At 39.7% G+C, this 25,777-nt stretch overlaps 4 protein-coding genes and 1 long non-coding RNA gene across 28 annotated transcripts in view; 2 read left to right on the forward strand and 3 right to left on the reverse strand.

Moving 5' to 3' along the window:
• Nucleotides 1–5,150, reverse strand: part of Msp300 (Muscle-specific protein 300 kDa) — a 94,042-nt gene extending 88,892 nt beyond the window's left edge. For 12 of the 13 annotated variants that reach the window (XM_071786627.1, XM_071786622.1, XM_071786626.1 and 9 more), the window contains exon 1: nucleotides 772–1,513. In XM_071786627.1, the coding sequence (XP_071642728.1) occupies nucleotides 772–1,486 (715 nt within the window). In that variant the 5' untranslated portion in view covers nucleotides 1,487–1,513. Of the gene's footprint in view, nucleotides 1–771; nucleotides 1,514–4,483; nucleotides 4,713–4,958 lie in introns of those variants that run through there. The other variant, XM_071786629.1, reaches the window with a different exon arrangement.
• Nucleotides 1–17,428, forward strand: part of LOC139818131 (uncharacterized) — a 142,146-nt gene extending 124,718 nt beyond the window's left edge. For 6 of the 12 annotated variants that reach the window (XR_011733387.1, XR_011733386.1, XR_011733389.1 and 3 more), the window contains 2 exons: nucleotides 5,132–5,444; nucleotides 5,815–7,414. Coding sequence is in view for 1 of the 12 variants with exons in the window: in XM_071786671.1 (XP_071642772.1) it covers nucleotides 5,132–5,245 (114 nt within the window). In the remaining 11 variants the exon portion in view is untranslated. Of the gene's footprint in view, nucleotides 1–2,479; nucleotides 3,878–5,131; nucleotides 5,445–5,814; nucleotides 7,415–7,711; nucleotides 10,731–16,946 lie in introns of those variants that run through there. The other 6 variants (XR_011733391.1, XR_011733392.1, XR_011733385.1 and 3 more) reach the window with 6 other exon arrangements.
• Nucleotides 10,743–17,563, reverse strand: LOC139818122 (FYVE, RhoGEF and PH domain-containing protein 2). The gene is made up of 7 exons (XM_071786654.1): nucleotides 17,423–17,563; nucleotides 14,487–14,960; nucleotides 13,679–14,394; nucleotides 13,376–13,581; nucleotides 12,924–13,289; nucleotides 12,383–12,828; nucleotides 10,743–12,298 (listed from the first exon to the last, which is right to left on the reverse strand). Exons 2-7 carry the CDS (start codon nucleotides 14,957–14,959, stop codon nucleotides 12,193–12,195), a joined length of 2,313 nt encoding a protein of 770 aa, XP_071642755.1. The 5' UTR covers nucleotide 14,960; nucleotides 17,423–17,563; the 3' UTR covers nucleotides 10,743–12,192.
• A 946-nt stretch (nucleotides 17,564–18,509) lies between these two features.
• Nucleotides 18,510–22,448, reverse strand: Sip1 (septin interacting protein 1). The gene is made up of 8 exons (XM_071786645.1): nucleotides 22,046–22,448; nucleotides 21,683–21,887; nucleotides 21,154–21,328; nucleotides 20,110–21,062; nucleotides 19,696–19,892; nucleotides 19,181–19,609; nucleotides 18,933–19,090; nucleotides 18,510–18,819 (listed from the first exon to the last, which is right to left on the reverse strand). Exons 1-8 carry the CDS (start codon nucleotides 22,152–22,154, stop codon nucleotides 18,571–18,573), a joined length of 2,475 nt encoding a protein of 824 aa, XP_071642746.1. The 5' UTR covers nucleotides 22,155–22,448; the 3' UTR covers nucleotides 18,510–18,570.
• Nucleotides 22,449–22,890: 442 nt separating this feature from the next.
• LOC139818133 (uncharacterized) lies at nucleotides 22,891–25,502 on the forward strand. Its single transcript, XR_011733394.1, has 7 exons — nucleotides 22,891–22,950; nucleotides 23,393–23,444; nucleotides 23,749–23,815; nucleotides 24,249–24,334; nucleotides 24,779–24,878; nucleotides 24,967–25,080; nucleotides 25,368–25,502. It is a non-coding gene; the product is annotated as an uncharacterized lncRNA (long non-coding RNA).
• The last annotated feature ends 275 nt before the right edge of the window (nucleotides 25,503–25,777 follow it).

Genomic DNA, 25,777 nt, shown 5'->3' on the forward strand with positions numbered 1-25,777 from the left:
TGAGATAGAAGGATAGCCTTGAACCGAGGTTCCTACGATCGTCATCGTTAACTATTATACTAGCGCACGTTACGAGGCGCATTAAGTTTTATACGCAGCTCGCCGTTGAATGGCAACGTTATGCAATGATCCCATAAATGATTACTCTATTATGGAGATTTTTATGTAGTTCGACAGATTTAAAAACAAAAACATTTTTATAAGATGTTTGTTGTATTCTACTTTTCAGGAAGAGATATATTGGCTCTGCGAGTAACTGTATCGATGATCTCTGTATCGGCGTTATCTGAGATTAAGCCTCGATAATGTTTGTACAATTATCAATCAAGCATTTAAAAGTCTTAACAGTTTCAAAAAATTAAATCAGTTCGATTCTGCGAATATCTTAAGAATTGCAAGGTTTGCAAAACGCTCTTTGCAAAAATGCAGTTGTCAGCTAAAATTAATGTATCGCGATGCGTGAAATCGCCGATCGAGATCAATCGAATCGCCAATGTTCTATTAAATAATCCTGCGCGTCCTGCACTGAGATCTCCTTTCTAATCGAATATGAAATATGGTGCGGGTAATCAACATCATTACCAACAACCTGTAGAGTATTTTTTTATTGAGTACCGGTAGTTGATTGCGCGAAAATTTCCAATACTTGACGAGAACGACTGTCGCGAGCGACTCGGCGACTCGCCGGCCGGCATGAACGTCGGAAATATCGAGACACGAGAGAATTGACAGCAGCCCAGATTCTTGATTTTCAGGTCAAGACACCTGTACCTTTGATCTCGGCGATGTGCGCGTCGTACTCGCTTCTGCTGCGCACGTATTCGATTCTCGCGGCGACATTCTGGAAGCTCTGACTGCGATACTCGGCGTACCACTCCGAGGGCGGCCGTTCGTCCGGGCCCAATTGCTGAACCCGAGGACTGCTGGATCTCCTCTGCGACAGGCTCTCCTCCGAGGGGAACCTCGTGAAGGAGGTGACCGAACTGGACTTGCTGCCATGACTCTGCACGCCGTGACTATGACTCTGATAGGCCGAGTCTTCGAGGATCTGCTCCTCGCTGGGAGTCCTACTCGACTCCGTCAAAGCGCGCTGCTGAATGACCGCGGTGTCGCCGTTACTCGTGCTAATCGCACGTACGCTTTTCTTCACGGTGATTTTCTCAAATTTCACGACCTTGGCGCCATTCAGCTCGCCTTCCTCTACCAGTCGCTCGAAGCTTTCCTCGAACGAAGAGTCACTCGCCCTGGAAGACGGTCGCCGAGGTGTCGGCGATCGGAAAGATCTGCGCGCGTCCGAATCCTCCAGGAGATCCTCGGTGCTAGGACTACGTTTGGCCGACCAGACCTGTTCGAAAAAGCTCACCCGATCCCGCAGCCGGCTACCACGTGGCGTTCTCGGACTGCCGCCACCATCGGCGCCGCCACCGCCAGGGCTGTCTACCCTCGGCGGAGTCGGACTACCTCTGGGTGGTGTCGTTTGCGACATATTCCAAGAGCTGTTTGTCCTTTTACTTCATCGTTTTCGCCCAGAAATCATCAGCCGGCACGTCTCGCTCATCGAGTCCGCATGTCAGCCCGGTTCTTCCCTCTTCCCTCTTCCCTCCCCCCGTCTTAATTTTATATCCGAGAACTCTGCTAGCCCAACACCTGTTTTCCCGACACCACACCCCATACACTGGGTTGCATCTGTCGCATTCGCGTCACCTGCTCCGTTTCAGTGATTATCAAGAGCGTGCGAGTAGTTGGAGACGCGTCGTGTCGTCCTATCAATCGTATCGGTGAACTGCAACCCTGCCTGCGAGTATATCTCGGGCTGATTTTCTGTCAGCACTCATGACAGCGGAGTGCGCACCTACCTACCTATAGCTCGCGTCGCAGGCGCGCGCATGGAATGTACGAATACGGAATGTATACGGTATGGCCGTGCGCGACGGGCGCCGGTTCGATACTACCGGCCTGTCGAGACCTCCTCCTTCGGTCTCCTCCACCTCGTACCGCCGCCATTCCCACTTGCCTGCGACGATGACGCGACGCGACCCGACATGGGACAACCAAGAAGACCGGTATCGAAGGCAAACTCGACCGCGAACTCCCTCCAAAAAGAAACTCGCGGTTTGTTCTAAAGGGTTTTTAACTTTTCTCGTTCGATTAATCCCTTTATCCTATTTCTTCCCTGGCCCTTGCCCCGCTCGATCTATCTACGGTGCCAGCCGGCAGATTGACTAACTCGTCGACCGTCAATGCGGTCGCTCGCTTCAGGTGCTGCCTCTCTCACGAGGGGAAACTTTGACTCGAATTAATCGATGATTATGCGGTTATAAAACACGTGTTATGGCATGTGTGATTCGGTATAATACATCAAAAATAAGAAGCTCTTTGATGATATAATAAATGTGCAAGATTTACCCAGAAATCTTTTTCTAAAAATAACACGTATTCTAGCTTTTGCAAGATCTATTTTTCAAAAATTTAAGACTCTAAAGAAAGAATTATCACGAGAAGAAAGCGATGGAAATTCATCAAAGCCTTTGTTTGCTTTTCTTATGGAGACTTATTTGTTAATCCTTACTAAGTCGGAGTTAAGATATAATGAAATAAATATCTCTGTCGGGAGACGAAACTGGAGTAGTTTAAGACCGTTTGACATCGCGACGCAATAAAGAAGATTAAAGGTCTTAAGAGATAAAAATATATACTCCAAGTTGTGCATCAATACAATTCGTAAATGTCACGGGAGGTTGAGCCAATTAATCCAAAAAATTCAAATAATCATGTTTTAATACATTGCGCAAATACACCCTATTAGGATGTATAATGTAAATAGGGGAATGAATGAAATTACGTCATGTAAGTATCTGCAACGCATTAAGGCAACCAAGTGCGTATGATCGTTATTCGATCTGACCATTTCGCCGATCGTGAGAATTATGCGATCGTCCATAGTCATGCTGCTTCCAGCAAGTAATCCCTTTTTGCTAATAAATCGGTGTAATAGCGATATGATTTCCTTAACACGATCATTAATGTCACGGACTACTCATCAGCTCCATTCGCGCGAACATCGTTCTGACATGTTGCAATCTGCGGCAAAGCGGTCCCCGCAATTACAGAGCATGCATCCCGCATCTTAATCAGGCACGCGATATCCAGCGCGCGATCATCAATTTGCAAATCGAGTTACCTAGCGTTGAATTTAATCGCTCGGCGAGATGTCAATTTCGTACGCATTTATCTCCTCGAATCGTGGATTCGCTCACAGGAAGCCGCGAGATTTATTAAGCACGCGTGAAGCATGCGCAAGCACGCGCTACAAATTTTAATGAGCGTGTTACGATCTATTAATAGTCAAATTCCAATTATCATCATTCCTTCAAAACATTCTGAAACTTGATAGTGAAGAATTTAAATATAGCGACGCATTTTAAATATATGAAATATACCTCATCGCCCTTATATATGAAAAAATGGCGTTTCTTTTGTTTTCTATAAAGAAAATTTCGAGAATATATTTGAACCGATCAAGTCGGATACTTGGAGCATGATTTGTGGGACACGTTGTTTTGCGAATCGAGGATGATCTTTAAACGTTGTGCTATCAATCTATCGGTGAGGTGATTCGTCCAGCGGGGCCGACAGCGAGGTGTCTCTGACAGGAAAAGCGAACGTAACGATTGCGAATGGCGCGGCAGGTGTTCGTCATGTCTATTTATAACTCGTTCACGTCTCCGCGGATTCTATCCTATTTTCCCTTGCACCACAGTTCGATTCGACGAGTATGCGAGACGCATGACGCGACCCGTCGCCGTCGTCGCGGCCCGTTGCGCAAGAAGCGCAGACGAATTACGATCCTGCGAATGCACACATCGCGAGAGTATCCGTAAGTAACGATGCGTCCTCCTTTTACATCTTTTTGCTACAAATCTAGATCTGCAAGCAAGGACCTTATTTCCAAATATGCATCTTTGCTTCCAAAAATGACTATGGAAAGTTTCTTAAAGCTGCAATTATTTTATTTTAAGATATATCAGAAATAGATAATTTTAAATAATTTTAATCTTATTTTTGGTTATATCAATTTTTCATTATTTTTAAAATACCGAAAAATCACATATTTTATTCGTGTGGAATTCAATGTATCGATTTCCGCGAAATCTCAAAATTATAGCTTCATCAATAAAACGCAAGAGAAGTATAGAAGAAATAAATTCCCAATGGTGTTCCCCTGATGGAAATCGACGAAAATTTTATGGCTCCCTTATGATACGCACGCAGACACGATACACAATCTGAGCACTTACATCCCCATGGTCGAAATTTGCGTGCGCAACAACGCTTCGTGATTTGAATCGGCAGATAGTCTATAATTAAGGGTTTTATAGGAGAATGAGTGAGGGTTTAATGATAGTCTATTGGGCGTTCTGTAACGTGACCGATACCATTCCATCGCAAAACGAATCGATTTTCTGGACTTCGTAAAACTTACCCTGCAATTGTTGGATGGTAGCTTGGTACTCGGCGAGCTTTTCGTCCACGTAATCTTGACTCTGACTGGCGATGATCTCGGCTGTGCTGGGACCGCTGCTTTCCTCGTCCGTCTGCGTATGATCTAAGGGCACGCCAATATACTCGTAATCCCCAGGTCTGTAGGGTGCTATCAGATATTCTGGCGGCGCGCATGGTACCGGTGATGCCGAATCACTTCTGAAAGAACTCTGCAAGTTGGGATGAAAAAACGTTTTAGCTTTAGCGTTAATGTCTCATCAGTGTATTTTCACTAGTAGATTTGTAATATTTAAATACATCTTTTGCATTAACGTGACAATTTATTCGTGTTATATTGAATTAGACACTCGAGTCTAAACAACTCGACAAGTACTGCAACACGCGACGTAGACGTACATCGACGACACATTACTATCGATCTGTCATCCTTCGCGTTACATGAAAACATTGCGTACCTGCATTGGTATGAATGGCCTTGGCGCTTGACTACCCGTAGGAATCGGCGAAGGCCACCGTGGCCTTGGGCACTGGATGTAACCGGAAGTCGGGCAGCCGAAGACGGGCGACATCCCGGGTGAGATTGGCATTCCGATCGGCACCGGGCTCATCGGATGCATCATTATTCCAGGATATACGAGCGGTGACATGGGATGAGCTGGATGGACCGGAGTCGGAGGCCCGCGATGAATTCGTCCTTGCGGATGCGGCGACGACGAGGGCGTGTACGGCGAAGCGGGCCTGAAGGGACTCGGCGCGCTTGGCGCATTAGGTCGCCCTGACCAGCTACCCGGAGGTACATGGCCTCCTCCGGGTGGCCTCGACGGATGCTGTTGCGACATTTCGGACCACTTCAACTGCTTGCCGCTTCGCCTCGCTTATAGCTTGTAGCTAGCATCGCTACAAGGAAGAGAGCAATTAGACCTTGATTATCTAAACGCCAGGTAAGATTCAAAGTGTATTAGATATCTTCGTTCCAGCTCTAAATTTGTGTTGATTACGCATTTTCAGTCGGAGCAGTCGCTTACAATGAGTATTGCCGATCCTATCTAGACGTGACATTTCTATTCAATAAAGAAAAAATATTGCAATGTTGCATAATCATGTGTCGATTTTATAAGCCAAAATAATCTTAATGTTAATCGATTTTATTTTTAAAAAATTGAAAATTTAATTATTAATTGACTGTTCTTTCAATTGGATGTATTTGTCAATAAAGTTTCAGTCACGTACTGTGTTGAGTAAAATCGCGAAATATTGTTTCGTTGAAAACAAGCAATGAGACACAATCTGATTCTGACGTTTGATTGACAGCGAATATTTCCAGAAAAACAAAAGACCACGGATGAACTGTAAGACACTAAATGAACTCTGGGTCGCATAATAGCGTCGACTATTCGACATGGCACATGGCCAAAAGTTTCTCGAAATAGGTAAGTACGTTGTACGTATGTACCTATGAACTTTTGCACACTAATGCGGAAATAAGGTATCCGCGTATAATTATCAAAATGTCAGAGAGAATGCAGACACGCGAGAGAACGAATAACGGGAGCGGTATATAATAAACAGAAGTCACGGCGTCGCGGCGCTGATACGATAAAACAATCGGATTTCTATCATTTCAACACCGTCAGATGTAATGTATGTAAATTTTGAAAATATCTGCCAGTTATAATAATAACCTTTGTATTTTCGAAAGTACACCAAAAAGCCATTTCGACAAATTTCGGCCGTAGAGTTCGTTGATACCGGAGATCTTGGCAACTGGAAACGGCTGTCTATATATCTATTCAATTTCGGCGTCTATTTAATTTCGGCTAGACGCATCGAATGCGTCACGGCCTTCTCGGTCATAATTATCGCATTCGTCATATTTGTGCGTAATATATTTCTGTTGAACGTTAGGAATTTAGGATAGAACAGTTTTCTTCTTTGTAGATATTACTTTACAATATATTAGATCGAATAATAATGCCAAGATTTTCGAACAGCGAATCGTTCTCACCGTCTCTCATGACTCTAGCAACACATGTGGTTAGCAGCAATGAGAGGTATTTCTACGCCTTCTTCCATTGTTTCACCAAGCTATTTTACGCGCCGTGAAATCGAAAGAGGAAGTCTGCATGCTCTAAACGCGCATAGACGAAAAGTCTTAAGCTTTTTAGCCAGATACCGAGTGTAGGCCGGCTAAATATAGCGCTATTTCTATTTTTAATCAGCGCGGCGTTTATACACGCGCCCGACAAGCCGGCAGGTATATTCGCAATGACTGCGTCGGGTATTTCGGCAACTGACACGGATATTAACAGCTGTAATCGCCCATCGCGGTCGCGCCGCCCGGTTTGACCACCCACGTGGAGTGCGAAAGGTAATCCCGAAGGTATCGTCGATACAGCGGTCGATCTCGCAAATAAATCTTGATCGCGATCTGCTGCTATTTGAGAGTGATTTTCGACTAGTTATGAACCAAGAGATGTACAACCGGCATAAACCAGAATGTAATATATGATAGACTTGAGACTCGGACGAAGTTATAATGTTTCCATTGTCTGCAGCAAACATATTGCAAAAACCACAGTGCTAGTTTGTAATTTTACAATAATTTATATCGTTTCTTGAGAGTTTGTGGAAATCTGTCGAGCCATTCTTTATGAACTGTACCTCATCATGCGCGTGCATGACATATATATCTCTCTCTCTGTTATAACTCTAAGATATTTTAGCAATGTAAAACACAAAGAATTAACAGGACATCACAGTAACCAAACTATTTTTTTACTTAAACTATTTTAAGGACAAAAATTTAGAATATTTCTTTAGTGATATAGAAAAATTAATTTATCGTTCTAAAAAAACAGATTAGAAAGGTGATATCATATTGAAAAATAAAAATGTGTGTGTGATTGCTCTATTTTTATCACCTCTTTTATATCTTTGAATCGGAAATTTTTGGATATTGCTATATAAATAAAAAATGCAGCTTCGGAAAAAGGTAGAATTGCTATCGACAAATAATTTGAGATTAATCCAAATCTTTATAATCGATAAAATTGTAAACGTTAATATTAGAATCGCGATAGCAGATTTTGCTCGCATTTTGCTCGCTGTTTGAAAGAGCGAAATCTTGATCTCGGTCACGCAAGACAGAACGAAAGCCAAGAAGCTCTGTCAGATTGCTGGAAAATTTAATGCGAAGACGGATCAACAGGCCAGTCGAACGTTAGTGGCACGCTGGATCCTGGACCTCGGATGCTGCGTCCAAAAATAAGATCTCTCTACTGAATTGATGATCAGAAATAGTCGGCGTTCGGAATGGATGTCGCTGACAGAATCGTCCGCACCGGCTTGTTGGTCAGCAATTATTATTGGCGCTCACCCTCATCTATCAACCCCGTGACATTATCGGTGATCAAACGCAGATGCTATGTACCTATCGTTTAACGAGCTTTGCGATGACTCAACTTCAATGCATACGAGGTTCATTAAACTTGACTTTGTATGTATTAGATTGTTGCAAAAGATCATCTACTTATTAAGTTCTTAGATAAAGCTAGTAAGTAATCTAAAATTTTTTAGAAAGAAATAAATAATATTCTTACTCTTGATAAAAGTAATGTACTGAAGCTATTGGAGGAATTATTCTGGTTAATATGTAATTTTATTTTTATAACTTTGTTTGGTAAATATAACAATTTTTTTTATAACAAAGCGTGTAAAATGTGTTGTATCAATACGTTTTTAACAAGAGACTTATTTTATCAACATCTACCGTGACAGAGCACAAACAAGGTCTTAGGATCTAAATCTTAGTATCATAAATAATTAACTAGATTGAAATTATTACGGTATGATGATTGATAAAATTTTTATAAATTACGCAACCACATCCGCAATCATCACATATGCAAGCAAACAGCCACCCACGCAAATCGTAAAACACAGGACATTCCAAGAACCTCAATCATAATTTTAATAATATAAATTCTTCTACAGTGTTTAATAATAATAATAATAGAAGAATTTTTAACTTTCAATTTCTTGCAATTCGAGAACTATCGAAACTATATTTTAACACTGTAGGTAAGAAAAAGTTTACTATGAGATTATACAATTTGAAGCAGCAAAATTATGATCGAATATCTTAGGTACATTAATAACACAAATTACCGGCAAATCCAAGGAATGCTTGATCCAACTGACGATCTCAATGACTCTGATCGATCTCATCAATTGAAATCAACTTCTATTCCGAAAATCGCACTTTTGCTCGTTTGTCGTTTCCTCTTTCGTTGGATATTCACTGCGAAACTCACGGTTCGTCGAGAACCGATCGCGAGTGAGGAACTTAATCGATATCGATAATGGTAAAATCGGGGTAATAGCGAAATACAGGGAGAAAGAAAGAGAGGAAGAGAGGGCGATTTCTGTGCCGGATCTCGCGACGCGAATCACAGAGAGACTGGTCCCGGCGCTGGATCATCGATCCAGGATGGGCGTCGCGACGCTCTCTCTTTCTCTCTCTCTCTCGCGGCCCGCATTTATATTTAACTTTGGCATCACTCGACATTCGACTTAGCAGCGTTGCTCGTCCTTTACTCCTCGCCCTCCAACGACGTTGCCCTCGTTCTCACCTCGCGTCTCCTCCCGTTCTCTTCTCTTCTCTTCTTTCGAAGCGGGGCTCGTTTCTTTTTATCCGTTCCGCCCCGCATGGTGGACGCGGACGCGGGTGCGAGGAGTCGGTACCACGCTATTATCACCGATGAGCCAACGGCCGCCATTCTCTAGAGTCTAGAAGAAGAAGAAGAATGAGCCAAACGGCCATCGCTCATCGATAATTTTGGTCGCTCATTACGAAAATGCCAATGACGCGCGTTTGAATAACGATAGATTACACTACTTGCGGAAATGATTTTGCGGGACGACGACCTGATACATCTTTCTTCGTCGAAATATAATAGAAGTATGCCGGATTCTAGACGCGACATTTTCACTCAAGAAACGTTATGAGAGAAATGAGAAAAATTGCGATAATCACGATATTCGTGAGTGATTATGTAACTGCATAGATTATTTTTTTTTTTAGTAATGTTCCTTATTCTTACATATATATTTTTTCATTAAATTCTTTACTGATATAATCAGTGAAACATTACGACAAAAATGCAGAATATATTATACATATATAATTATAATAAATACCTACACAGTTTAGGCGATGAGACACATTTACTATATATATGTTTATACGCGAGTGTTACTTCTGTAGTAACTTACGATTATTCACTCTGTGTAAATAAGTGAATTATCGTAAGTTATTACAGAAATAACGCTCACGTAAATGTTGTATTATTGAAACACTCGTACTGGTGCTATGTTGATCGCGTATGTATATACTGAGCAGTACTGAGACCACGTCTATATAGTATTTGTATACCAATGTAGATTAACTTTATACTTGGTTTTTCAACTTACTTTTTATCTTTTTGTAGTCCTAAAAATTAAACTTTTTGTCGCTCGAACGGCCGTTTGAGCTGCGCTCGTGAAAATGCACTGAAATGCACCAATGCACCAGCACCATGCACCATGCACCTTAAGGAGTGAGAAATGACGTAACGTATAAGGACTAAAGCTTGCAACGCGCGTACAGCGCAAAATTTAAAATAATTATTGTGATAAAATATATGACAAAATATATACTGAAGACTCGCATTTTGTTACAATGTAATAATATGTAAAAGTAAGTATTTATTTTTCAATTCAGCAGCTGTCAGTTTATTTTCTCCCTTGATTCGACATAATTCAAAATATATAAATTATTTATTAATTACCCAAATAAAAAAGAAGTTTTCGGTGTATTTTACAAGTCTTTTCTATCGATTATACATGCTATCTTATTGAAAAACATTATTATTGTAATCTGCGCGTTGCAAGAATTTTTATATGATATATTTTCTCACTTTTGACATTGTCAATCCAAGACAGCTGCAGTGAGTGAACAGGAGCCTTAAAAATGATAAGAAAATTGTCTAAAAGAAATATTTTATAATACTCTTAATTATTTTTCACGTGTTTTCTACATTTATGAGCTTATATCGAGCAGCTGATGTCGATTTTTTTTTTACATATCATGATTTATTGTCTTCTTACACCAAACGTCTTTCAAGTATCCTGTAAATTTTTACATTTTTTTTTTACTTTCAGATGAAGATTGGATTATGGTCATTAAATTATATACAAGATTTACGTAACTGATGTTTTTTTTATCGACATTTAAACCATTGGTATAACAGTTATTACAATGTACAAATTATTACAGGTTGCTACAAACTTCAATATATCTTTCCGCGTATGTGTGTTTTACCTTCATCAATTCTTAAGAGAAGATTATAAAAGATTTATTAATATTAATACTATTGATTCGATAATATATGTTATAGAGCTTGTCGTTCAGCGACAACGCGCTTTTTAATGGCAAAAGAAAACTACGACCGCATTTGCGCTCGCATTCATTTTGCATACAATTACATTTTCATAAAAAGTAAAATAAAAATAAATATTCGGGGTATCAAGTCATTTTGTACAGTGAAATATAAATTAGTGGGGGAAAGAATCTTGAGTCTACAACATACATTCTCATTGCCCGTTACCAGATTTTGGGTTAATAATTGAAAAAAAAGACATATGTCTCTGCGAAAGGCGACAAATTCTAAATACTTTTCTAATATACAAAACTTTATTCCGTTCCTGAGAACAGAAATAAGGAACAAAAAGTTCCGTGGATCTTTGGCATTCAGTATTAGGCTCTAATAACGTAGGTCGATTATAAAAAAATTTGATCACGTAAAAAAGAGATATGTCGTAATTTTCTTTTATATACATATATATCAACTGGACATATGAATTTACACGATAATTTGCCTTAAAGACTTTTTAAGACAAATCCCTACTAATTGCGAAAGTGACGTTAATCACGATCCTCTCGAATTACACTCTCTGCTACGAAACGAACAAAGGATGTTTTAAATGACAATGATGCCATTCACATGTTCACGTACGCAGCTGACGGTCTATGTGTGCAATTCAAGAAACGTGATAAATGTACAGGTGCGGGATAATTAGTCCGAATGCACTTTTGTGTTTCTAGTGAATGTAATAAAATTTGTAATTATTGCGATAATCTGTAACTAGATAGGAACTACTGAGATGTATTTAAGAGCTATAAAATTTTTAATTGACGGAATAAATTTATTGATAAAACTATCGAATCCATTGCGTATTTAATAAAATCGATTTTAGAATCGATTTTAATAAAAACGATCCCGTAGCTTAAATAACATACTATCACTGAAGCGCGTAATTAACTTTTCAAGCGTCGCAACGTATCGACTTCCATTGCAGATTACGGTCAGCACAGCGTATCGTGATAGAACGACATATATATTTATAAATATACTATAACAGAACATTATACAAAACAACAAGCGTTTCTCGGCAGCGGCCGCTATTGACTCGATTTCTCTCTTGTAATGTATATACTAATAACAATATATATATATAACATAAGTTAACGTCATTTTAAATATAGCTAATTAACTACTAACGATTATCTTACATTGCCATATCGTCTTCTCATTTACGAGTATAATAGTAAAAAATTGGCTAGTTTGGTAGATAGAAAGGTACGAATATTCATTGTACATCGTTCATCGATTGACTTTCTTGTGCGCTTTCGTTTTCCACCTGCGTAAAATGAGGTAGTTCAGCTTTCGTAGCCAACTCCAATGTGTGCATCCATCTAAAAATCCCACAAGTATATATTATTAGTATTAGTTATTTGTTTAACCAAGATATAGATTGTCGAAACAATTTTTACACTCACTTTTCTTTATCCTCTTGAGAAGATGCTTGAAGATAGTAATATTTTCTTGAATGATGCATCTTAAATGCTCTTATTCGATCTTTCGTGTTCAAGGGGTCTTCATCGGGTAATTTTGTACCTTCCGTAACCATAAAGCCTGGCATGGGCGTCGCTGTCATGGCCATGCTCTCCGATTCCGATTTGAATGAATACAGAACAAAGTCAACGTGCAACGCAAACCATCGTTTTGTCCAAGGCTTACTGGCCTGCGTCTTCAGTAACAGGTATCCGGATAATACTGATGGTGCACTCGCCGATACCTGTAGCAAACTTGGCACTGGTCCAGACGGTGACGACGGTGATTTAGTGAGCGGTTGAGTGAGCGCGGCATGGCATAATCTGCACACTCTCATATTCTTATTGTCTTCAAATAATAATTTCTGATTTGAGCATTTACTACAAACCACCTGGAAAACGACGGAATTATCGTAGAATGTTGAATAAATATTTTTATAAAATAATGTGTATAACGAAAGATTTAATTTTACTACACAATACTCACTATTCCACAAGCCCGACAATTGTGCTTTCGTTTCATCACAGAAAAACTAACTTCGCAAACCATGCACCTAGTTACGTCATCAGCCTTAACCAAAGAAGTTTTAACACTTCCAGTTTTCAGACTGGCCTTGCGTCTCATGATCTCTTGCATCGTTTGAAACAGCGCGTCCAGCCACGCTGCTTTCTCCGCGGCAGCATGTGTATACAACTCGACGCTTTTATTTTCGTCCCTTATGTAAAAAGTATTTGCGGTTTCTAGATTGTCTCCCTCAACTACTTGTAAATTTTCCACCATAAATTTAGCTCTTAGTCGGTACATTGGACCGGGTATCAGTCTTATTGAGCAGAGTAATAATAAATCGCTAAACTGAAAAGATAAACAGTTCTAATTGAAAAAAAATATCTGTATATTTTACAAATATTAATATACTATATAAAATAATGAATAATTACCAGAAACAAATGTCTCTCCTGATGATCGCCACTACGCGCTGAAATTTTCACTATACGTCCTTCTTTTATTAGTTCGCGAGTCGCACTGACTAGATCAGTCGCATCATATATACTCTCTTGAATTTCCAAAAGTTTTTTAAATTTATCAATTTTTTTCATTGCCTCGTTTGTATGATTTGCGGCGGTTGACACTAATTCCAGAGCCTCTGTAATTTAACATTACAAATGTTTCTCAATAAATAATTTATGAAATGTAGAATATGCAGCAATATTTCGGAAAACATAAGAAAACATTATACATACTTTTTGTGTCTTCATAATCCGGATTGTCCTCAGTGAGGTTTCGTAAATAATCTTTGAGAAGTAACTCGTATCGCGGCAGTCTCTGTATCGGACTCAACATGTGATGTGCTAACGACAATTTAGCACATTCGTCGAGTTTCTGAATTTCGTTAACAATCGCTGCAAACCTGGGAACCTTGTTTTGCAGGGTGCTTATCAAATTCATGGCGTAATCAAAATTCTTTACATACTCCGTATACATTTTGAGGAATGGCGCAAAGTTCTTCATTATGTCACCGATTCTCGGATTTGAATCCCAACATTGCATTCTCTCCTCAAATTGCGGCAATAGAAAGTCGTTGTGGAATTTATAAATAGATTTAATATTTGAGAACATGTGCTGGACAGTTTCTGGAGGGAACATCGGATGCGCTCGGTTTTCCTGATCGACCCTGAATTGGAACACTTGGTCGATCAGATGTAGAATGTTGACATAATTTTTCTCAGTCGCTAGTAACTCCTGCGCCACGCGTAACGCCTTCTTTCGCTTCGAATCGGGCGAACCTTTCTTCGCGAGCAGTTTAGGCTCCGATATCGACTCTTCCGTATGATCAGCCACTATGGCAGAGTCCGTCTCCGAAGATCTCGTTTCTTCTGACTCTTCTTCGCTCTCGGACTCGCTTACCGCGTAGGTATCTAATGTATACTGATGAGACCTCCTCTCCGAAGCTACGTACCTGTATTTGTTTTTAAAAATACAAGCTTAAAAATTTTTTTAAACAAAGATATGTAAACTACATTGCTCTTTTTTCATCAGATCTCCACACACCTGCTACTTCTATATTCTAGGACACTATGCGACATTTTAATATAGGACGTTTCCGTTGAAGTTTCCTCATGCCTCGTGATATCGATGCATTCAGCGGGCGTGGAAGCGGACATGACGAACGACTGAAATCGCGGGAAGCCACCGAAGCTGGCGATCCTGTGGAAGGAATGTCTGACGTATCGTTGCTCCTCAACACCTGTTGCTGCGTCCGAATCTTGCGAGTTGCCATTTTCGCTGGTCGTGCTCTGCTGCTCCGGCAAACCTGGCGTTGCCGGTTTGGAATGTTCGTCCTCCTGCTGAAACTCCTGCTTGTCCTCCGTGATTTCCAGATCCGTGTAAAACGTGCTGGTGGCCGAGCTGTTTTTCGAACCGAACATTTTGAATCCCTCGACCATCCGACTGCTACCGTCTCCAGGCTCCGGGAACAGACGCGTCATCCAGGATGAGATGTCTCTCAGCTGACTTCGTTGCATCCTACGGTCAATTCACGTTGCTAATTGTAGACAATTATCGCGTATCTTGGCGCAGAGGGACAATTGGGGCACGAACAGTAGAAACAATGTACGGCGAGAACGATATGACACGCGGGTGCCACATAAACTGATGCTCTATGCGCATTTAGATATTAAATAAATATAAATTCACAAGACTTTACATTAACGTTACGGATACACATTTGGCTTCCGTGATATTTTACTGATAGCATTACGTGCTCTTCAAATAAATCACAAATCGTCGTAAATCATTACGGACACTCTAACGCTCACAATTTCTTCTTCAACTTCTATTGACAATAAATATAAAGAAACATTGTTCACGCGCGTGCTACTCCTATCGCAATGCTGACTCATTAATCTACTCGACATAAAGCTGAAGCTTTTTTCTTTATGAATAATACGCTAAATCACGCCGTTAATCCCCACGTTCATATCGCTATATCTCGCCTCAAATTTTACCGCCGCTTTTCCGATGCAAACATTACGTTTATTTAGAGATACATATTTTCCTCGTCGACACGGTGGTTCCGAAATAACGAGTGCGCGATAGATCTCTCGGGGAAGGCTATTTAAAAACGCATCCTCCTCTTAGATCGATCCATTACGCTAAAATTAACGTGCCGGTCCGTTCCAGCGTGCGGGCGAGAAGCGAGAACGCTCGAACCTCGCCGCTCGCGTCGGCATCGCTAATTGACACTCGGCGTGATTTGACCAGAACGAACGAACGAACGAATAAATGAACGAATGAACAAACGAACAAATGAAATACATGCGTGCCTGCTAAGTAAACGCGCGTAAACACGCGATTCTGCCCGACGTGATCTCAAAGATAATACGAGATACGAGAGACGGTCTTAATTTTTTCACGATGCGGTAGAAAGAATTTTCTTAAATTAATTAATCCTTTGTGGATGACGTAAGAACGATTCGAGCGCGTAGATGGAAGCAGAATTAACGGTCAAACATCGCGTCTTTTAAAACGATCGATGAACTTTCGGAGCGCTAAATTTTTAGCTTAATTTGTCGACGGATATCGCGCCTGGAGGGCCTAGACTCGCCGTTTTCCGAGGCTACATGGCTACATATGCGAGGCTACGTAAATACAGACGACTATTATTATCTTATATCACCGCATCGGCATCGTCAGACCAGCAGAATGAATGTACGACTATCCTCAAACGATTAATAGGCCGGATTCACTTTGAAACGATCTCGAACGCGGCTTTCCACTTTGCACTTTGCGTCCTGTTTCTAGTCATGACTAGAGCGAAGTGGAGACTTATCTAGATTTATTTATAACAGCACAGGAGCCCAAAGCCCAAGGCGCAAAATCGTGCCCGTGGAACGGAGAACGTTGCGCCGTCTCCAGATAATATTGGACTGGTAATATTAAGCTTTAAAAAGCAGCAGAATCATTTATTTTTATCCATTCCTGTGTCTCGAAAACATTAAAAAGTCTCTTGCGAAAATAATAAAATATAAACCCACATAACTTAAGATCGACTTTCGGTAAAGAATCGCGACTAGATATCTGAAATAAACCTCGTAAATTATGGATACTCTTATCTCATATTTATTCATTTCGATTATGAAACTTTAATCTGGCATTTCCATTAGTCTGACATTTCTTTGCTGCTAAATGAATGTGGTAATTAATGCATCGGAACCGAAACCTGATTTTACAATTTCTAGAGCAACTTAAAAATTAGCCAGCAAGCGGATACATTTATAAAAAAGGAAATAAACGAGCAAGTTAAAAAAACGTTCGAAAATATCATAAATTTGTTCCGCACTACTTTGGATTTCTATTAATTTTAGTTCCATTCCTCCTTCCCTACATTGAAGACTACGAAGACGATATTACGTTCTGAATACAACAAATGAGAAAAGAATTGCTTCCTGATTTTTATTTAAAAAACTAAAAAAAAACGGTACTCTAAAAATGTAATCTATTTATGTCTAGCGGTTAACGTGAAATCAGCGGGCAGCGGGCAAGTGAAGCGGCAACGTGCTCGTCGATCTCCAACGAAGAATCAAGAATGAACGTGAGCTGAAAGCAATTTGTTGCTCGATCAATTTCGCGGCGTAAGGCGGTAAAGGCGTACGATGTCCCGGCTCCGAAAATATCGAGTGCCGGCAGGGGCTCTTGAGGCAAAGGGCGGCAGGTGTGCAACCCGGCCTCGTCTCAACTCCCAAGGTACTCCGCCCTTCGCCCTAATTCGCCTTCCAGCAGCGGAGTCCTCTCCTATACCTACAACCTACTCCAAAATGAACCGCGGAGCTATTGGAGCCTACCGGAGCCTACGCTGCCTACGTCGATGCTGCGCAGCGGAGGAAAAGCGGAAGAGAAGCGCAAACGAGGAGCGAGGAGCGAGGAGCATAAACAGAGAGAGAGAAAGAGAGAGACAGGGAGAAATCGCAGTCAAGTGCCGTCATTACCTCTCGTCTCGGGATCGCTCGTAGGGTAGCGGAACAGCAACAGGCGCACGCGGATCGGCGCGAGCATAATGATCGTTTAAGCGAGGCGAAGCGAGGTGAGACGTGAGGCCGATCTGTCTCTCCGAAACTCACGCGGTTCAACGTTCAACGGAATCACCGGCGTCCATGGCCGGCGCGGTTAGAGCGAACGGTTGATCAGCGGATTACCGCGTACTGCATCGACGGCACTGTTATGTATGTATGTATACGTGTGTACTCGCGCCTGCGACGACTCACGACGACTGACGTGAGGTTGACGAGCTCGAACGATTGCGAGCGCGTGACGACTCACGCGTGACACCCAGGACTCGATCGTTCGAGAACGACGAGAACAGCGCGGAGAACGACGAGTTTCTTTAAAGTTAACGCGGGGCACCGGGCACTTGCCGAACTTGTCGAGACGTGCCAAAACGCTTTGATATGTATCCAACTCGAAGCAGTACTGACGATCAGGTGCAGTGCAGAAGTACTGCGATTTTATACACGTCGGATATACGCGTCGATACTCGGCTGCCGTCGCGAACGACGTCGGCGGCGTTGCGCGCAACTAAAATGATCTTTTCGCGGTTGGCATAGTTGGCAAGTAAGGGATTGCACCAATCCTTCGATAATGTAATAATTATCAGTCTTATCGCCGTGCACAGGTAAAATATTGTAATAGAGATGTATGTACATGTAATCTACAATTATTTTTTAGTTTAAAATTGTTTCGTTATTTATTTCAATGACGTCAGAAGCGAGAAATCGCCAAAAAAATTCTAGACCACCCTGCCACCCAATATATGAATATAACATACCACTCAAATAATAACTTTAGTAATTTGAAACAAGAATGACAAATAACACACAAATACATATACGAAAAATATTATATTGATTTATTGTACAATTTTAATTATATAAAAAGTGAAGCTATTCAATTTCGATATATATAGATTTAAACATACATCACGAATAAAAATCGATATAAATATAAACTAATAAGGTAATTAATCAACTTTTCTAATGTTTAGGAGAAGTAGAATAGAATATATTTACAACATAAATATAAAGTTAAAAATATATTTTAGACAGTCATCGTATTATTAATCATGTTATTAAATCAAATATTAAAGTTCAGACATGTCCAGCAAAGCATTTATATGCGTTGGCATCCACGTTGTACCATTATGACATACGAACAAGACATTGCTGTCGATATATGCCTGAACATTGCCTACTTTGTACACTTGCTTAGCCTCCTTATATCTGTTCGGGATCGGCATAAATAATATACCTCTCTCTTCGCATTTCTTTTGTACGAAATCTTTGAAACCCTGCGGAATCTGCGAGGCCGTTCGTACCGCCTCTGCGAGTATCTGTAATGAAACAGTAACGTAATAATACAGAGAATAGCAATATGCGTAATATTACTTGAGTCATTTTATTTAATAATGTTAATTTAAATAAATATAATGCGTAGTTCCTATACCTCCATTCTCGGCTGCACAATCGATGCCATCTGAGACATCGTCGGCTGAGTTCTCTCTAAACTTGTTAAATATGAAACCTGTTCTAGTGAGCCAGGTTGATGATTTTGTGGCCCACTGACGGCTCTATTCATCATGTCCAATGCTTTCTTGAAGTGCTCTGTAAATCGCATATTTGACTCATATTTTAATCAACTCCAACTGCGAGAAAGAAGAAAGGATATAAATTTAACATTACAAAATAACGTACCTTTTATTACTGGTTCCGCCAGTAACTTTTCGCTCAACATTTTTTTCCAACCCATGTACCATGTTGTAACTTGATCATAATTAGGCGAATGGTTGAGCCAAAGTGCCAAGACTTGTAGCCATTTGGGGAAAAAGAATTTATCGAGCAATCCTGCCATGATATGAACAGGGATCAATTCCTTCCACTCATACACGCAATTCCATTGATCCAAGTGCTGTTGATGTGGATTTATGACGAACTCGGATAAGGTTATTTGCAATTTTGGAATAATATTCTTCACTAAAAACGCCTCCATGTCTCCCTTGGCGAACACCTCTGCCCAAGGTTGCAGCATTAATCTAGCGGATCTGTCTGACGGATGCCAACCTCCTAATGCAGATCCGAGTTTTCGACGTATTATTGGATAAATTAACGTATCTAAACGATTTCCTAAATAACAGCAAGAAATAGTTATTGTTACAACGACACGTCATCTCTATAGTTTAATACATAATGTGAAGAATATATATATTTACGTAATAACGGCAACCAAGGATGAATCCATGTGTGAATAGGTACAGTATCGGTAAGAGGATTCCATTCTTCCACCTCCAGTGTCAATTTCGGTAACACTAATAAATCTAGTATATTTTCCAGGATCCACGTAGGTAATAGCGGCATCCAGTACTCTATTAACTCAATTAAAGGCTCGGGCTGCCTACATGTCCACTGCCTAATTTGTTCATGAATAATATTAGAGAATAGATATATTGAAAGAACCATTTATATACATATATTTTAAATAAAATGTAAAATAATTGAAAGAAACCAATAGATTTACAGATACGTAGTATTAAAAATGCCAATATTTTCTCACATCCTTCGATTAATTTTACTTTTTTAAATTATCATATATAAATTTGTTAACGTTTATTATAGGACGTACTTACTGTATGGCTCCTCTGATCGACGGCATCCAAGCATTCCATACTAGTTGATCGTATGAATGCATAGTCCGTGTCTGAAGCGTACTAACTCCATTCTCTAAGATACTCTTCCATTGTTCAAATAACTTAATTGGCTGTTTCGGTTGCATCAATGGATTCCAAGTGAGCAGACAATCTTTTATCTTTGGTGCTACGAAACTGCTGGCTAATTCACCGAGTTCGTACATTTTGTACTCTTCGTAATAATTGTCTTGCAAATTTTTGAAAGCCTCCGCGGTTTCTTGCAGCGACAATTCGTTCGTCTCATTCATCAATCTATCCACAATTATGAGCACGTTCTCTAAGGTGTCGATCAATTGACTATGCTGATCCACGACTTTGGATAAATTCTTTTTCTCCGCTTCTAAAGCAACCATTCTATCACTTAAATGCCTCATTCGCCGATCGTTTTGGATAATATCTTGCTCACACATGTCCACGAGTAAATTTAAATTGTGTTGCAATTCGGGCAGGGCAAAGTTCACTTTCGATTTCTTGTCGGACGTAATTACGGTCTCGTCAGGACACTGTTGACCACCAGCTATCGCATGATATCCGCTAAGAATCCTTTGTTCTGGCCCTGTCATATCGATAACTTTAACTCTACTCATATCGCTGGACACTGGAGCTTTTCTGTTAGGCTTCAGTTTTCCATCTTCCAAAACTTGATCCACACTTCTATAGCAGTATCTGACTTTTTTCTTGTTACTGGTATCACCCTTCCGCCATTGAGATACCTTGGACTTGGATTCTTTTGCTTCCTCCCCATCGTCATCCTTCTTTTTTTCGGGAATCTTTGGTGTCTTTTCGGGACCATACGCGCCAATCGCGCCTCTTCCTTTTCTGAGATGTGCCTCCACTGGCGCGCTTATTCCTTGTAATTGTTTACCTAAACCTTTACCAGGTTCAAATCCCATCTAAATCAAAAATATACCTTCTATTAATTTGCTACATTAATTCATCTTGCTATGATTTATAAACAAATTACGATCGTTGCTCATAAAATACCTGCAACAATAATTTAGCGCCAATGCCTTTTGTATGCATTTCCCAACTACCCATTCCAGTTTTCATCAGCAATGGATTAACTTGATTGCGCTTTTTACGCAGGCCTGCGATGTCACTGTCCAAGGTCAAGGCAAAGGATGGACGTTTGGAACTATTTGACCTCTCATCTTCTGAACTAAATAAAAGATATTAATATATATATTTAGTACTGTGTACCACATCACCTACGTATGGATGACGTATTTTTGCAAGGGCTCATTACCCATTTATTTGAGTGAGTTTTATTTACTTAAGTAGGAGCAATTTCGTTAGATATTTCTAAATATATCGAATAAAAATAATAAAACTTCAGTTTTGTAGTACCATGAATATATACTTAAAACAAAATGATCAAAAATTACTTTTGGGCCTACAGGGCTCACGTTTGAAATGTGCTGGGCACTCAAAGTATCATAAAAGTTTACTTTAATAATTATAGAGAAATAAAAGAATTGGTTTACATTAGAAAATATTTATGTTGAAACTGTACCTCGAGCTACTGTGCCTTATCTCCCGCATCTCTTCGTCATCTTCTTCGTCATCCTTGTCTTCTTTCTCTTTTGGTTGTCCCGCCTGTTGGATACCACCAGCGACAAAACTAACCGGCGCCGTATAATTTTTGGGACCCTTTTTAAAGGTTTTGAAAGATGGTCTGGCAGATGATTCATCTTCATCGCTGTCATCTGCCCATATTCCTGTTAATAAAAAGAAGCCACGTATTACAAAAATGTAATATCGAGAACAGATTTTAAAAGTGTCCGCTGCAAATTTTGTCAACGGAATGCCGGAGTGCTAGCCGAAATAGAACGGAATCTGTTGACAAAATATAATAGTAGCAGATCGATTGTCATACCTAGCATTTGCTGTTTCTTCGAGAGTTTGCGTCGGGGACGAGCTATATTAAATTCATTCTCTAAATCATAATCGGTGATTTCGAAGCTCTCCACTTCGTCCTCAGACATCTTGACGTATTATTTGACTAATTACAAATATCAATATTGTATCACTTCGTGCAACAATATAACCTTCAAGGACCACAGTTTACCAAAGCTTACGCTCGAATATATTGATTTAGCAAACACGTTAACGTATCGTTGATTGCCCTGAGAAAACACACAATTTGCGAAACCGACAGATAACACTTTGTTCGTGATTAATTATGTGTTTTTATTAATAACGTAAAATATATCACGATAAAACCAGAGAGCAAGCAGAGAGAAAATCCTGTGAGCGACGGGAGCGACCATGTTGATGATGTAAAAAAAGAGACTAGTGACTAGTGACAGTAGCGACTAGTGACTTTTATCTCGTAAAACGGTATCAAGCACGCAGGCGTGGGTGCTGTATTTCAAATAAACTACATACGTAAATAAGAAAAATGCAGATTATGAAACTTGAATAACATTAGTGGTAGTTGGCAAGATCAATTTACAGTTTTCCTGTTTTAACCAGAAAAATCTGAAAGCATAATTTGAAAATTTTTAGCTGTTTTGTATTGCATTTATTGTTAAAATGAGAAAAATGCATTAATGCGAATATAAGAACGAGACGCGTATAGTGAGTGTAATAACGCCATGGCGTTCTTATCGCGCGCCGTTTTTATCACGTGAAGTTGACCGCGCGCGCGGTAAACGAAGCGACTCCGCCATGTTGATTACGTTCTCCTTCCACTTCCACTTTCAGAATGCAGCGGACAGTGCGGACACACGGAACGGATCGGCTCCGGACGAGTCGGCCTCGCGGCGACTCATTTAATTGGTAAAAATAACTTATATTAACCTTGCATGCATCATTCACTATAGTATCTATCGCGTAGTATAGAATAGTATAGATTTATGGCGCTCGGGTATTGATATTACGTAAAAATACGTATTTTGCGGTACTTGCTTGGCCGAAGGCGCGTCGCGCGGACAATCGCGAAAGTGACGATCGCATTTTCCAATGTCGCGAATATCGCGGCGGATATCTGCCCAAAATATTAATACGCCTATTCGCTAGAGTACAAAATAACAGTCGTAATAATAGCTGAACTTATAATATTGATTCATTTTCGAAGTTCAGAAAATTCATAATCGCGAGAGCGAGACGCGAGCGACGCCGCGCGCCATGGCGGCGCTCTTGGTACGAGAAGTTGCCCGCGCGGGAGATGAAGCTTCGAAGCGGCTCCGCCATATTGATTACGTTCTCTTTTCATTTCCAGAACGCGACGGGCACGAGACGGATCGGCTCCGGAACGAGTGGTCATTTAACTGGTAAAAATAGCACATATTAACCTTGCATGCATAATTATTCACTGTAATATCCATGGTGTAGTGTAGATTTAGCGCTTGGATATTGATATTTCGTAAAAATACGTATTTCACGGTACTTTATTAATTCGGCCGAAGCCGAAGGCGCGTCGCGCGGGCAATCGCGACAGTGATGATCGTATTTTCCAATGTCGCGAGTATCACGGATATAAATGCATAATCACGAAGTTGAGAACGAGACGCGAGTTGTCCGTGCGGGAGAGAAAGTGGCTCCGTCATATTAATTGCGTTGTTCTTTCATTTCCAGAACGCGGCGGACACGGGACGAATCGGCTCGAATCCGGAACGAGGTGGCATCGCGATTTATTTAATTCGTAAGTATAACATGTATTAACTTTGCATCTATTTACTGCAGAATCTATCGCATAGATTCGGCATTTGGATATTGATAATCTGTTTAAACGTGTATTTTGAAAGCCTTGTTCGGCCGAAGATCTATCGCGCGGATCAATCTAGCGACGCTGCGGCGTCGCTCTTGGCGCGCGAAAAATTTTTTTCCGTCATCTTAAATACATTTTGTTGCATTTTTATTTGTGAAATGTCGCTGATATCGAACGTATCATAATTTCTTCTTCTACTTTTATTTCTCCGCTGTCGCAATATAATTAATTGTAAGTACGCGTCGTATGTGATCATTAATATGGAGAATATCATACAAAGTATGACAAAGCCACGCGATCATTATATTCTAGTGTAGTGATTACTTGTAATAGCATTCAATTGTAATCAATATTTTGTTTATTTTAGGATACGTTGTGAGTGCTACGATGAAATCAAATAGCAATGGGATAGAAGAGAAGAGAAGCCGAGGAGGCAGCCAGGTGTAGCAGGAGGTGAGCATTTCATAATCTATATCTTCCATGAAGTGTTACTGATGGAAATAAATATTTATTTGCTCAGTAGTTTCTAATGTATAGTATTTCATCTTTAATACATATATTGTTTAATAAATAAAATATTTTGGGTCATTTTGAGATTTTTAAATATTTAATCAATTATTGATAACATGATTAATGTTAATAAATATGTATAAAATATTTACTTGTTAATATATAAAATATTTCTAAATAATTAAAATTTATAATGGTTGAAATTATATCAGGATTAGATTTTTTTTATACAAGTTGATATCTAAAAAGACATTTTTATTAAGACGTTAGTCTTTCATAAAATATTTGTTGAAATTACGAATAAAGTGGTATACTTGCCTGCAAAAATTATTCTTTCATATATTTATTTTAGACATTATTTTAATTGAATTTTTTTGTATGTTACAGATCAATATAACTCCTCTGTTATGTGATGCGTAAAAAAGAGGGTTTAGATGGAAGAACCCGAGGAGGATGGAATTAACAACCCGAACAGTTTGAGATAGTGGTGAGTATAATTTACTTTTATATATTATGTTATATATAAAAATTTTGGTTATTTTCTTTTAATCGAATTGTTTATTTAAATGTTTTAGAAAATAACACGAAGAGTCGCATCGAGGGAATCCAAGCTGACAACCTGAGAGGACCAGCCTAAGAGGAGGAGGAGGCCTGGGAGAGGCATCGGGCACCAGCGGAACAACTTTGCGGTAAATATCATTTTTTATTTTTGGCAAAAGTAATTTTTTTCCTGTTTATTCTTCAGCCTTTTTATTTCACCATAATTTAGAAATAACAGAAGAAAAGGAGTAATTTAATATTTTATAAAAATTAATTCGTGTAAAGACCTTTTTCGGAAAACGTACAATTATTTAAATAAATATATAATTGAATAATGAATAAATATAAAATGTTCGATGCGTATAAGAATTATGTTTTAAAACATTAAGTTTTCTGAACATTGTTTTAATATGAATTTTATATTTGTCTATTACAGAATCAACGTAGCTACGATTGCAGATATAATTCCGCTGTTGCGCATCGGGGTCGGTGAGTGATAAATATACATATTTGCGCTTTTTTATTTCGGGTAATCGCGGTCATATCAGATAGAGAGATACGGATAGGTAGGAATACGGGTAAAAAATAAATAAAAATCAGCAGAAAAAAAGCAGAAGCGCTTAGTGATTCTTTATAACATATGATTGGTCCTTGCTTTTAGTTTCTTGTTGGATCTAAGCAGCTATTTAAATGATGTTTCTATTGAAATATTTACAAAATGACAAATTCCATTCGGTTTCTGTTGATAATCCGCTGTCAGATTGTATCGACAGGCTTTGCCGGCAAAATACAAGTTTAATGCGGACACAGTAGATACCGAATCTGTTGCGATACCTGAGCAAATCC

The sequence above is a fragment of the Temnothorax longispinosus genome, chromosome 8, assembly GCF_030848805.1.
Source record: "Temnothorax longispinosus isolate EJ_2023e chromosome 8, Tlon_JGU_v1, whole genome shotgun sequence".
In the NCBI taxonomy this organism is placed as follows: domain Eukaryota; kingdom Metazoa; phylum Arthropoda; class Insecta; order Hymenoptera; family Formicidae; genus Temnothorax; species Temnothorax longispinosus.